Genomic DNA, 14099 nt, shown 5'->3' with positions numbered 1-14099 from the left:
TTATTTTACTATTTAAAGTATATGAAAAATAAATCCTAAAATCTTAAAAAATAATTTTAAATTGTAACGTTTATAGCAACTACGGTTAGAATGCGCTATAAATTCTTAGCAAGGTTTCGCACCTTGTCTTGGTATATTTTAGTTCAATGGTATTTTATTATTCCCATGGTATATATCTGTGACCGAGACGCGGTCACACTGAAAACAAAACAAAAATAAAAGACAATGTTTTCCTTGTTTTTCTTCGTAAATAACGTTTTTTAACGTTTCTAAGGCACCAATATGGAGATGTCGCGGTCCGGTGCCTACGACAGGTTCATCACATATGTGGATCAGCTGCGCAATACGGAATGCAGGTAAGTTTTCACCTGGATTAAAGTTTTGTTATGGGAGGGGACCGGCAACAGTTGTTTTTCCTTATGGAATAGATTTTAATGATAAAAGTTACAATTGTTACGAAAAGCTTTAGCTAAGTAGTTTCAGGATAACACTCCTATTAAGTTGGCAACTAGAATAATGTATTATATCTATAAAATAATGGCCTTCGATATGACGTCACTAATCACCTGAATCATTCACAGTCAGAAGCAGAAGATTACCTGCTTCCAGCAGATTGCCGAGTGCATCATGTCGCCTGGGCTAGCCACCCACATCAACTATCCTGCACACTGCGGCACGGCCACCAATGTACTGCTGCTGTTCTGCGAGGACCTCGACTCGGTGGTGCGGATGAGTGCCGAGGAGAACCTAAACAGGATCTTTAGGGCGCTGGAAAAGACGCGGGTCAGTCGCATCCTCATGGACCTTTATGGCGAGATCAAGCGGAATGGCAATCAGAGGTGACCTAGCGCTATTTTACCCTTTAAAGCTCCTTCTCAATAACACAACTTCCCTTCTAGATCTCTGAGAATTTGCCTGAACCTCTTCTCGTATTATGCGCCGCAAATTAAGGAGAAACACATCAAGTGGTACGCTGTACGACTTTTGCAATGCATGTCCACCATCTCCCAGCGCAAGGAGACGCTGTTGCAGGAAACGCTCTGCGACTTCGTCAAACACTTTGGTCGCTATGTGCAGCAGGGCCTCAGCGACAGCGAATCCTGCAAACTGTTCGAGGTGAGGAGCAGTCACCCATTCCGCATGGATCGCCTCTCTAACTCCAGCTTGTGTTTGTTTTTACAGATATTCCTGGACAACATTGGCGCGGATTGTGCTGTAAAGCGTCGCTGCTCGGCCCAGAATTGCATCAGTCTGATTGAGCATGCCCGCAATAGGAGTCTTATGGCCAGGCACGGACTCGGCAAAGTGATGGGTAAGCGTCTGCAGAAACAGGAAATGAAAAGCGAGATTAGAATAGGAAAGCGAAGCATTAAGTCTTATAAGCTTCTGAGCGAGTCAGGATATTTAATTGCTAATCCAATTCCAAATCCAATTCGGTAGACAGGCACGTAATCAAATACTACTGATATTAGGAAATATTGGCCTGATGCATTGCAATTTAATATTTTCTTAAAACCTACTTCACCCCGATATTGAAGGCTCTGTTCCTATATTTTCCTACTCAATAACAAGTTTTTAATTCCTTTTGGTAATCCATCTAGTTTAAATATAACCCATGTACTCTGACTAGATATTCAGTTCAAACTAATCCGCGATTCAATGGCAAATCTCTTGTTATTGCTGTTGGACATTTAACGCATTTTCACTGGCGACATGTCCAGCCGAACACTCTTTATTCTCATCAATATTGAAAGAGGTGTTTAAAAAGCGTGTAACGGCCAAATGCTAAGCCCCACATATATCTGCATATATGTCTGTATGGTATATATATATATATAGTTATGCTTGCGCTAGCTAAAAAATATTTTTAATATTCTAAAAAGCCGCAAATCCATGAAAAATCCCGTACCAGAATATAAAGCCATCGAGCTGAGAGCGGGGAAAGAGAGAGGCTTTTGGGGTCTATCGAAAATCGCATTGTGAATGCAATCACAGTCACAGGTTTGTTTGTCTGTGGTCTGTGGGCGCTGGGAGGGCGTGGCCGTGCCAAAATAAAAGTAACTAGACAGTTGATATAAATTATATTTCTATATGACTGTTGGTTACCTCGCGAAATCGATCGACGTGCCATGGAATACTATATGTACGTATACATATATCTTTTTTGGGATTTGTTTTGATTTTAGACAGCGATACTGGGCGGTTTTTATTTTAGCATTTGCTGCAGCAATATCTGTAGCGAACAAAACAAAAGTCATGGAAAATACTTCGAAAAGGCAAACACAAATCATTTTTTATTGAATTTTCATGAAAATATTATTGGCAAACATTCGACGAAGAGGTAAATGCACCTGAGTTACAGTTTCAATGGTTCTTTTTTATGAGCCATAGTTATGAATTTCGCCACGAGTGTGTGCTATTAAAGCGAAAAGCCCGGGAAAACTGGAAAACTAATTCATTAAAGCTGATTCATATATGCGAGTCTGAGCCTTGGACCCCATCTAAGCCCATATAAATTAAGCTTCGGCTTGACTTTACCTTTGCTCTTTTCTTGTCCAAATGTTTACCTTCAAATCAACTCCTTCAGTTCCTGTTCCGGAGCCCGCTGTCCCTCTACCGCCTGCCGGCCGCCTCTAGTCCTGTGTCAACTTTATGCCACTTCTCGGCAAAAGGCACAATGCCAGGCAACTCTTCAGCGCATCCTTATACAGTCTGGCGCCTCTTTTTATGGGCACCCATCACAGAAGCAGCCGCAGTAGCAGCAGTACTTGTGCTGCCTGCGTCCTGGCATGCCCCAACAAACAGACACAAAGTACGGTCCTAGTCCTAGTCGGATCCTAGACCTCAGAGCTCAGAGAAGCCGCCGCAGCCGCCCTCCGCCAGCTCCGTTTGTTTGTCTCCTCCGCCCGTAGACGAAATGAAATTTATGCACTTGGACACTTCCATGCAATAATTCATGCGAAATTGAATCAGATATTCATTCCTGTGCAGCTTTAAAGCGGATAATCAACGTTGTAAACAAATGCCGGCCGAACGGGAACCGAGAGAGTGGTAGAAAATCCAAACAGCTGCAAAGGGAGCATGGAAAATTTATGTTGCCAGCTGACTGATGCCGAGCTAAACAAAAAGTGCAAATTATTTTTCATGTCAACTGTGGCAACATAAATAGCCAAATGGCCAATTCATTCTCCAAAGTGGCTGCAGCTCTTTTTGAGGATTTACTATAACCCAGATTGTGCAAGCAAAGCAAAGAAGATGCAAAGATTCTCCCAAGTAATAATGTCCATAAAATTGTAATTAAATGGGAGATGTAACGTGCCGGCCCTTAAATCATCTTGATTCAGTTATGATAGTGATTAGAAGTCTCCTTAACCAAGCACATCCTGTCGAAGGGATATTAATTGCGGTCTTTAAACGTGCCCAGCATGAATCTCCTTTTTTTTACCCCCCTCCCCTCCTGTTTGGGGCTCGCCAATTTTGTGCAGAAAGTTCCTGCGGCTTTTGCCGCAATTAATTGATACACATGGAAACAGGCCGCAAGTTGTGCTCGGAAAGTCACTTGGCTGCCACAAGGGCCATGTAAAAAGTTTCTTCGGCGAGAAGTGTTTTCAATTTTGCGCCCCAAAGGAAGAAAATGAAAACTAATTGAGTAACAAACTTCCAACATGGCGTTTTGTGATTGGTGGCGTATACGTAATGAAACGACAAATAAGCGGAGACAACAAGAACAAGAACTGGAACTGTGGGGCGTCTCAGCGGGAACTGCTGAGGATGTGGGTGTGGGTGCGGGTGCGGGTGCGGGATGCATGTGCATGTGTGCGAAGTCTATAAATATCAGATGGAAAGTTTTCAACGAGATAAATTTAATTGGAGGCAATTTGTTGCAAAACATATGAGGGAAAAGTTGCCAAGAACACGAAAGAAGTATGAACTGCAATTGGCCAGCCAAAGCGAAAGTGGGTAAAAAGGTATCGCTGGAATTGGCATTGCCATCGGTATAGCAATGGGAGTAGAGGATGTGAGTGGGCGTGGGGGTGGGCGTGGGCGTGGGCTATCCTTATCGGTTTGCTTATTGAGCAAATTGGAATTGCCAGCGCACGCTGCGCAAAAAGTTTGAAGAGCGTTTTTAATTTGTATCAACAGCAGCCATAAGTTTCTCTCCATTAACTAAGTTATTTCCCCACTCCTCTGTTCTTTCAGAACTCCTGCTGACGGATCAGCAGACCAGCAGTGTGCTGGGTGCCCTAGGACTGCTGCGTCTCCTCCTTCCGCAACTCATACGAGGCTACTCGGCCGCCAGCCAGGAGGATTCCGAGTCCTTGGCCGGTCAGCAGCAGCAGCAGCAGCAGCAGCAAAAGCATCTGAAGAGGCAACAGCTACAGCAACAGACAACGACCTCCGACTGCCGGCAAATTATTGAAATTTATGATTATTGTTTGCACCTGCTGAGCACGCAGCACACCACGAATCACGCCATCATAAATGCCACCCTGGAGGTCATCAACGGCATACTCCAGGTACTGGATGCCCCCTCCGATGGCCAGAGTCAAAGCCAGAATCCGAGCCTCGGTCAAAGTTTGCGCCAACTGTTGTGCAATCAACAACTGCAACACAATGAGTATTTGCGGCGAAGGAAATCATTAAAGAATCAAATATTCCAATTGAAAAATTACGAAGTGGCGACAAGTCAACAGCCACTGCAGGATGAGGTTGCAGATGAGGATGAGAATGCGGATGCGGATGCGGATGCGGATGAGGACGAAGATGGGGTGACTGCAATGCAAATGAAAAAGAATTCAAATGCAAAACTGCAGCAGCCAAAGTGTCAACAGCAGCGGCAGGAGCAACAACAGCAAAAGCAACAGCAACTCGAGGTTGACAGCAGCTCGCTGGGAATTAATGCCGGAGAAGATGCCACGACCGAGGCTGCAAGTTCCGTCGCTGATGAAGGTATGGCAAATAAGGCAGAATGCAAGTCGAGATGCCTTGTGTGCTGGGGCTAAGTCAGAGGGTGGTGTGTGTGTATGTGTGTGTGTGTGTCTGCACAGTCATGTGGAAATGTGACATGCTGACAGAGGATCAGGGCAACTTGGGGTGGGCAGGGTACGGGCGGTTGGGGAGACTAACCCACGGACAGACCATGCCGAAATCAAGAAAATTGAGCAATTGCACGGGCTGATGGAGACACCCACACACATATGAAAATTATTAGTGCATGCTTTTAGGCGGGGCGGCACATGCGGCAACGAGGTCAGGCCAAATTTGCATTTGCATTCGCCGCCAGCGGATTCCTGCACAAATATTTACACACATTGTGAGGCTAACCCCACACACTCTTTATTCCAGGGGCGAAGGCGCAGCGCGGCCACATTAGGAATGCCGCACGCAGCATCAGCGAGTGTGTGGCCTCCGTTGAGGAGCGGCAGGGCGACGATGATGACATGGACGACGACGACGACGACGACATGGAGCTGCTGAGCGCCGAGTGTGATGACTTTACAACCCTGTCGCAACTAAATGAACAACAACGGTCGCTGTCAGCGGCCCTGCAATTGCCCGCAACAACTACGGGCGATAAACTGATTGATGTTGATGCCAATGTGGGGGGGCTGCCAAAACCGCAGCAGCATCAGTCATCTCTGCAGAATCTGCTCGCCGGCAGCGATGACAAATCCCAGCATTTGAGTGACATCGACAATGAATCTTTCAACAGCATCGATTTCGAAGCCGAAATCACGATTGCCGGCAGCTCTGCTGGCAAAGAGCAACAGCAACAGCAACAGCAGCAAGATCAGGCACATCCCACGGCGGATGGTTCCGGGGAATCCGAACCCGGTGACGCAACAGCAATTGGCACATTCTTCAACAACCTGCTGTCCCACTCCAATGCAGGTGAGTCCGCCATAACGACAACCAAACACATATAACCGAACAAATATTTCATTAGCGAAGTTCAAAGTCAGAGCAGAGCGAGTGGAAAACTATTTCCATTCGATGTTATTGCATTTCACGGTCCACCGCAGTCGCAACCGAATCCTGTTCGATTTTTGTTTTGTCTTTTCCGCCAAACAATTCCACATTTATTCGCAATATTCGGGCGAGGGTATTATTTGCATAATTGCGGCAGAACTGCCGACGTGACTCGCCGGCAAGCAATTGCACTTGCGATTTAATGAAGCGTAATTGTTGCCGCTGCAACTCGCAGCAATCGAGCAGCAATCTCTCAGCAGTCAGGTGAAATTTTTGGCAATTCGTGCACGGCATGTAACCGGCATGATTTGTCCCTACATAGAGAAAACAAATGTTTATGATATTGTTTATTGGAATAAATTGAGTAAAGAGGATGCTAGTTGAATATAATTCGTAGGATTGAATGTCAGTCCAGCCTCTGAGCAATAGAACTCCTCCTTTGGCTTTGGGATGAGAGTAAAATCTTCTTAAAAACTAATAAAAGGATATGTTATAGTCTTCGAAACAATACAAACTCCTTTGTTCATTGAATATTCCCTCTAAAATAGATTATTTTCCAATTTAATCTACCTTGTGAATTTCTTCAGGTGTACTCTAACATAAGAAGACCCTGGCATGCACTTTGATTTTAATGATATTTACTTGCTGTTCGTAGCATATTGATTGCATTGTCCTTGAGATAATTTATTTTAATATTTAAATCGCTTCGCTGCTCGACTGACTGGCTGAAGTCAACTCCCAATCTGGGAGCGTCAGCCAAGTGCATATAAGTAGGCCCCGCTCCTGCTCCTGCTGCTGCTGCTGCTTCCCTGACCTACAAAGCGGTGGAAGGACGCATGGCAGACTTGATGCCAGACCCATGTCCTGTCGTTAGTTAGTGCGCGAGGGGTGGGGGCTAGTAATAAACAAAGGAAATGTACTGCACTGAGCCGGAAGTACTAATTAAGCGAATGAGTTGTGGGCGGAGCAAAGTCCTGGCAAAGAGACAGCGAGTGAGTCGGAGGCAGGGCCATATAAAAACCCACATCTACTTGACGTAAATGTTGGGCTTAAATCCGGCATTTCTTGCCAGGCTGTGTGTGTGTGTGTGTAAGAGAGTGTGTGTGCAAGGGATGCGGATTAAGCTTGAAACATGGCAATGCATTTGCTGTGCGATGGCCCCAAACTGGAGCCACCATCACCACCACCACCGCCGTGGCAACCTCATTGCTGGTTTTCTTGTGCCGCCACTGCCACTTGGCCAAAGCATCACACTGCAAGTTGGCAACAAAGTGGTTAAGACAAATGGGTTACGTGATAAAATGCGGTTACTCAAATTGCATGTATGCAAGCTTACATGTTGTGTCACAGTCTGCGACTGTGTGTGTGTGTACGGGTGTGCGGGTGTGAGCTTGGGGTTTATTTAGCATTGCCAGGAACAACCAACCAAGCAGCCCGTCCGCCGAACGGGCCAAAACGAGAGGAGCCAGCCATCAGTTGCTGCACTTTGCCTGGTTCGCGTTTAGCCGTTTTTATTTTTATTTTCCTCGTTCCTGTCCTGCTCCCATCGCCTGCTGTTGTTTTTGTTTTTCTTTTTTGCCAGCTTTTCCTATGGTTGTTACTGTTGGTGTTGTTGTTGTTGTTGGTGTTGTTGTTGGTGTTTGTTGTTGTTATTGTTGGTGTTGTGCACTTATGCGCTATCAGCCTTTTTGCGCTGCTTTGCTCGTCCGTCCGCGGTAGTTATTGCCGGTTGTTTGTTTTTTTGTTAAATATATAGATATAGGTCCGGGGATATGTGGCCACAGCCGCCCGTCTTTATCTGCAGTAGAGCCTCGACGATTAGTATACTCTGCCAGGACTAGGCTACCCGGGACATGCACGATTTGATCCCTTTTGAATATGCCAAGATTTAAATAAAACAAAAAGGGAAACTAGCTTTCGGATGCCCAAGTTTAAGTACCCTTGCAGTTTGCAAACTTCTTAAAATATTCCCATACTTTTATCGATATTTTTATAGGACAATATTAACCTCAAAATCAAAGTTTAAAAAACGCATAACTAAGCTAAAAATGCATTAATTTCAATTCAAAAACCACTCATATGTTAGTTTATATTAGGTTAACAAATCTGCATACTTATTTTTTAAATTTAAAAAATTCATTTTTTTTTTTTTTCAATTTTTGACAATTTTAACGATGTAACCCTTTATAAAATTTTAAAATTTTCGAAATATTTTGGAAAAAATTAAATTTTTGCCGGGCATCGCTAGATCAATTCAGCTCTTAATGCTGATCAGGAATATATACGATTTATAGGGTCGGAAATGACTCTATCACATTATATAAGCTTCTGAATCATGTTATAATACCATTTTATAGTCGAAATTATCATTTTTTATATGACAATTTTTTCTACTAATCTATGTTTAAAAATCTCATAACTAAGCCAAAAATTCATTAATTTTAATTCAAAAATCACTCATATGTTAGTTTATAGTAGGTTAACAAATCTGCACACTTATTTATAACATTTTACAAATTCAATTTTATTTGTCAAATTTTGACAATTTTAACGATGTAACCCCTTATAAAATTTGCAAATTTCGAATAATCGGTTCGCCTGTCGATGCTGATCAAGAATATATATGGTTTATAGGGTCGGAAATGATTCCTTTACAGTTTTTAAAGCTTCTGGCTAAAATTATAACTCCCTGCGAGAGAATAAATATATAAGTTTAATTTCTTAATATAAAAACAACAAAATGAAAGATGCTTTTAAATTCAATTAAAATGTATTTTTTGTAGCAAACAATTGACCTGATTTAATTACATTTTAAAGTCGCAATGCTTTTTAGGCATCCTTGTCTTTGAAACCATAAAAAATTGGTTGCATTTAAAATAACATACAAAGTTGTCCATAATATTTTGTAAGCTGATGTACATTTGAACCATTTGTTTCATACAATTCGACTGCATTTTAAATTATAGATTTTCTTGTATATTTAATACTTACTTAGATAGTGAATTCAGGTTGCCATATTGTTCCCGACCAACAATCTTGCCCTGTTTTCATAAACAATTTTTTGCAACTGTTGTTCATGTCCTTTCCCCATTTCTGGTTTGTCCTTCTCCGTTCCACATGCACATATGTAACGTGAGCTGTAAAAAAAAACATTTGCATGTGTGTGTGTGTGTGTGTGCCTGTAAGCTGAGCAGTAAAGTAGCAGCCATGAGACCCGTTCCTCTGTCCCCCGCCGCGCTTTTCCAACCACCGCTTTCCGCGTCCTTCCAGCGCGTTTCCTCGCGTTTCCTACGCGGTTTTCATTGTCGTCTAGTTTGGGGTTTTGCTCCTTTCTTTGCTTATGCGCTTCAAAGTTTTATTTGCCATTTTTGTGTGCTGCTCTTTTTGTATTTCGTTTTCAGCGTGATTTTACAATGAAATATAAAAAAAAAAACACCGAAAACACACTCGAGCGAAGTTAGCCGCTTTCACTTTTATGGAGGCAAAGCTATTAAAGCATAAAATGGCAGCCAAACCCAGCACACAACACCAAACATAATTACTGTCGAGTGTATGAGCACGGAAAGTTTCATAAAACTGCAGGCCGGGCGCCCTGATGTTGAGTTGCTCCTTCGCTAATTTCTGGAAATTTTCATTTGATTCAGATTTAATTTTCCAGCAAATGCTTGGATGCTGCTCTAAATCAATGATCAGGCGCCAGCTCCATATCCTAGTCTATCCGAGCAGGACATGCGAGCAGCACTATTTGGTCCATAAAGTGCTCCCGCGCTTCCGCTGGCCACAGTAGTCGCAGTCGCAGTTGGAATCGTGGTTGCTCTAATTTTTACAGCGCTCGCATGCGGCCGGAACATCCATTAGAACAATAACAAAACAAAGGGGCAACAGAACCAGGGAAAGCCACAACAAGTGCATCTAAAAGATGCATCCATTTTTAACCCACTTAAGTGGTCAGTGGGGGGCAGCAGACCAGAGTTTAGTCGTACTCTCCATGAAATTGAAGTTTTCAATTAATTTTCAATACGAAATGGAGGAGAGGCTGGGAGCTGGAGCTGCAAAGTTTGCCGGCAGCAGCCAGCTAATAGAACAACATAAAAAGCAGCTAAGGAAAATAGTTTTAGCGGTTTTCGACCCACCCATTCTTCGAATCCGTCCCCATTGCTCTTCCTTATTGGCTCGAAAGTTCGAATGTGCCCGGTAATTGGCCGTCTGGAGTGGCCGCAAATTAGCCAACGCCATCGCCGGCATTAGTGTCAAACCCAGTTATCTGCCAGACGCACTAACTCGAGGGCTTTCTGCTTCCAGCCTCGGAGTCGGTCAGTAAGCTCTTTCGTCAATCAAGCGGCTCTAAATCCACGCCCTCCAAGTCGGCTCACGCGGACAAATCGGACGCCGTCTCCACCGCCTCGCTCACGCTCTCGCTGAGCTCCCTGGCAAGCAGCAGCAATATGGAGCCGCCGGAGCGTCAGCCCTCGATTGCGGAAACCCCAACGCCCGTGGAGGACTCGTTGTCGGCGACTGCCTCCCACACCGCGTCCACAGCCCTCATGATGGATGCCCCAGCGGAAGAGGCAGAGGGACTGGGTCCGAGAGTGGGCTACTCTAAGCCCGAGACACCGCAGATGCGAAGCACGCCCAACGGTGAGTTGGTTAGGTTGCCCCTAGGAGCCACTAATTAGAAGCTTTATCTTCGCAGCTAATCCGTTTCTGGTGGAGAACTCCCCGCTTCGGCAGACAGTTGTGGGACGTGCCCTGATCAGCGTGAAAATTGGCAGCATTATGGAGCAGTCTTTGGTCTACTACACGGCTCGTCTGGTGGCAGCCAGATTCCTACTTAGCGGACAGGCGGCAGGCCTGCAGCCGGATAGTGTCTGCAGGGTTTCCATCAAGAGCCTTTCGCTGGCCGTGATCGCACAGTGCGTCCGCCTGGCCCCCCGAGTGCTTCAGCTGAACCTGGAAATCAGCGATCAGGAACTCCAACTGCTGGAGGAGGCCAGTTGCCAGGTCGGAAGTGGCGATAGTACCCAGGCTTCCAGTCCCCAGAGTAGCGATAACTCGCAGTCGGGCGGAGAGAAGCCGCGGTTGGATAGTCCCCTGATGCAGACAGAAGTAGAGGATAACCTGCTCCTGCTGGACATCAAAGATGATCATTTTGGCGCCAGCACTTGTCCAGTTTACTTACAGCAACCGGCGCCCACACTTACCCGCAGTGCCGATGCTTCGGTTCTGCTACTTGGAAAAAGCTCTGCCTCCCAGCCTATCAAGAAGTCAGCCAACGAAGACAAGCTGTCCAAGTCCGAGATCATCGGCAGCTCCTTTCGCCCCACGGTGGCAGCGGAGGACGTGCCACCTTTGAGTCTGCCTCCACGTCCCCCAAAGCGCACCAAGTCGACACGGAGTCGTGCAGGTATCAATGGGATGATGTCCACCGCAGGCAGTTCCCAGACTCCCGGCTGCCAGGCGCTTTCGGATGTGCTGCTCTACCATGACCACTGTGATCCCATCTTACGTGGCGGTGTTCAGCAGGTGGTGGGTTTCTTTCTGCAATCCAGCGGAGCTGGTCTGTCTTTGGATCTGCAGCGTGGCATGGGACTGCAACACTTGCTGGCCGTTTTGCTAAAGGTGAGTGCATCGATAACAACGAACACGATTTTAGCATAAAAAGTTGCGTAGCCAGAAGGCTCTAAGGAGCCAGTGCCTTCCTCCTATCGGTGCCTGGTTAATGTAAAGCCACATTACATGCACTACGGCAACCAGCTTTGTATATCTGGCGGTATATCTTAGTCGTAGAACGCCCACTCGCAATCCCTTTCCTGGGCACTGTGTTCCTTCCACTGTATGCATAACGCATACGCCACGTTGTACGACAATATCTATTTACTTTACCCTAGGTAAAGCATTGGGGAATTGGCAAGGAGATTAGATTTGTTACAAGATACTAGTTACAAAATATATATATATTTTTTTATTTATAGATATATATATAGATTTCCCTACGAGATGAGGCTTTGATTAAAACTGTATTAAAGGGCATATTAGATTTCAAGAGTATTCAAGTATCGCCTTGCCGGAATTACTTTGTGTGAGTAGCGTAGGTTGCCCTCGATTTCCCCCTGCACAAACATTTTCTATATCTATAAATATGTGCCTCCACCTTTTCGCTGTACTTTTTTCTATGTTAAACCATCAAGCTAACATATTTTAACACATGCAGGAGGCAAAACACACACACGGATACGGACACGTGTCCATATCAATGGCTGGTGCCTTTTGAATATTTCCAAGCTCCAGCCCGAGCAACCCACTCAAGCCAGTTGCAGCTGCAGTCGGAGCTTGGCCGGCGGCATTTCGTGCGGTTGGTTGTTTTTCATTCGAAAAATAAGAAAGAAAACCCTTATCGCAATGTGCAAGTGCAAATGCCCCTAAAGGGAGCAGCGCATCCGTTGCCATCTCGCTTTCTCATCCCCATCCCGGATCGGACCGCCTCCTTCCGGTATGCAGAATGTGCGCATAAGTTGCACATTGATTTCTGTCTGGGGATTGGTCGTGGCAATAAGTTGGGGCTCCGATGCCGGGCGGTTTCTTATTGAATTCAATAATTTAGTGGCCGGCAGCGAACATTTAAATTGCTGCTGGCTGCTTGCCTCCCCAAAAGTGCAATTTGATTATGCAATGTTGTTGCAGCGGGATGCATGCGCATGCTATCGGGGCAGATGGGACGTAGGAGGAAGGGAGAACGGAAAGCGGGTCAGAATAGGACGCAGGACGTGCTGGCTGAAAATCACATTAGATGCCTGCTACATAATGGCTGCAAATCCGTCTCAATGGCACTTGCCAGCATACCAAAATTGGAGCCAAAAAAGGGATAGCTAGTGAGGACATAGAAGGCGGCAGGATCTTCCCTGGAGTCGGGCAAGCCCAAGCCCAAGCCCAAGCCCAAGCCGGGGCCAAAGGCAAAGCAACTTTGATAACAATAGCCCTTTGGCCCCGGTCTGGAGCAAGGAAAAGCTTGTTAGGGATTCGTTAAAAATGCACACACTCTCAGATGGATACCGGATGCAGGCAGGGGGCAACCCCAGAGCTGGCCACTGTGTGATTGTGGAAAACTTTTTGCTTGTGCAAACAATAAAACACAAATTCGCTTAGCCAACGTCTCGTTTCGTCTCTCGCAAGCCATCTTATGCCTGTTCTTGAGGCCCTGTATAAAGAAATTTAGCCCAAAAACTTTTTGCTCTTCCCCACTTATTGCAGGGCTTTGAGGACGAGATCCACACAGTGGTTATACAAGCGTTGAATGCATTCGATAAGATATTTCCGCATGTGGTGTCCAAATATTTGACAGAGCCGCCATGTCATTATCATGCTCATCAGCAGCAGAAGCAAAAGCAGAAGCAGGAGCAAAAGCAACAGCAGCAGCAGTTGGAGGACGACCAGGACCTGCAACGACATTCAAGTGGACAACAAAAGCGTCCGGGCCAGGCGCAAACATTTGGCCAACAAACTTTTGCAAAGGACCAGGATAATGCCTTAAGCAGTCAACGGCCGCAACAAAGGCGTCCTAACGATGCCGGGACATGTGCCAAGTCCTCGGCCACAGATAATGATGAGCTACTGGCTGCTCTTTTGAATGATTTCCAATTGCAATCGACTGGCATGCAGCAGCAGCAGCAACTTCAGCAACAGCAAAAGAATAATGGCAACGGCAGTGGGCAGTTGGGTAATGAGCCCGAACCATTCTGTGTGTTTGCCATCTCGCCCAAATTGCTCTTGAGCAAACTCCGGCTCTGCCATCACAATAAATATTGGCTGGTCCAGAATAAATACGCCGAAGTTATTTCGAATTTAAATTACGTGCTGCTGCGGTCGTACTACGCAAATTTTCGTTGTGGCCTCGCCAGCAATAACACTACCAGCGTCGAGCAGGAGCAGGAGCAGGAGCAGCAGCATCAGGAGCAGCAGGAGCAGTCGCACTCGACGAGGGAAGCCAGCGATTCCGGATGCGGGAAAGCGGAGAGCGAGGACATTGTCTGCACTTATGAGGTAAGCAGCTAAATCGTCTTATTACAACCGGGCCCGCTGGCAGACCGCCGCTTGCCGTCTTGTTTATTGTGCAGATTATTTTACGAGTGTGT

The 14099-nt window shown here is 45.6% G+C and overlaps 1 protein-coding gene across 1 annotated transcript in view; it reads left to right on the top strand.

Moving 5' to 3' along the window:
- The first annotated feature begins 147 nt into the window (after positions 1-147).
- htt (huntingtin) overlaps positions 148-14099 on the top strand; it is a 42780-nt gene continuing 28828 nt past the window's right edge. Inside the window, 9 exon segments of the mRNA XM_020955496.2 lie at positions 148-356; positions 582-839; positions 900-1116; positions 1183-1312; positions 4201-4950; positions 5347-5892; positions 10273-10608; positions 10664-11589; positions 13219-14007. Coding sequence (XP_020811155.2) covers positions 283-356; positions 582-839; positions 900-1116; positions 1183-1312; positions 4201-4950; positions 5347-5892; positions 10273-10608; positions 10664-11589; positions 13219-14007 — 4026 coding nt within the window. The 5' untranslated portion in view covers positions 148-282.

The sequence above is a fragment of the Drosophila serrata genome, unplaced genomic scaffold (genome assembly GCF_035046125.1).
Source record: "Drosophila serrata isolate PLE 108 unplaced genomic scaffold, ASM3504612v1 contig_382, whole genome shotgun sequence".
Lineage (NCBI taxonomy): Eukaryota > Metazoa > Arthropoda > Insecta > Diptera > Drosophilidae > Drosophila > Drosophila serrata.
Note: the sequence above shows the minus strand (reverse complement) of the source record. Positions and strands in the feature narration are given on the sequence as shown.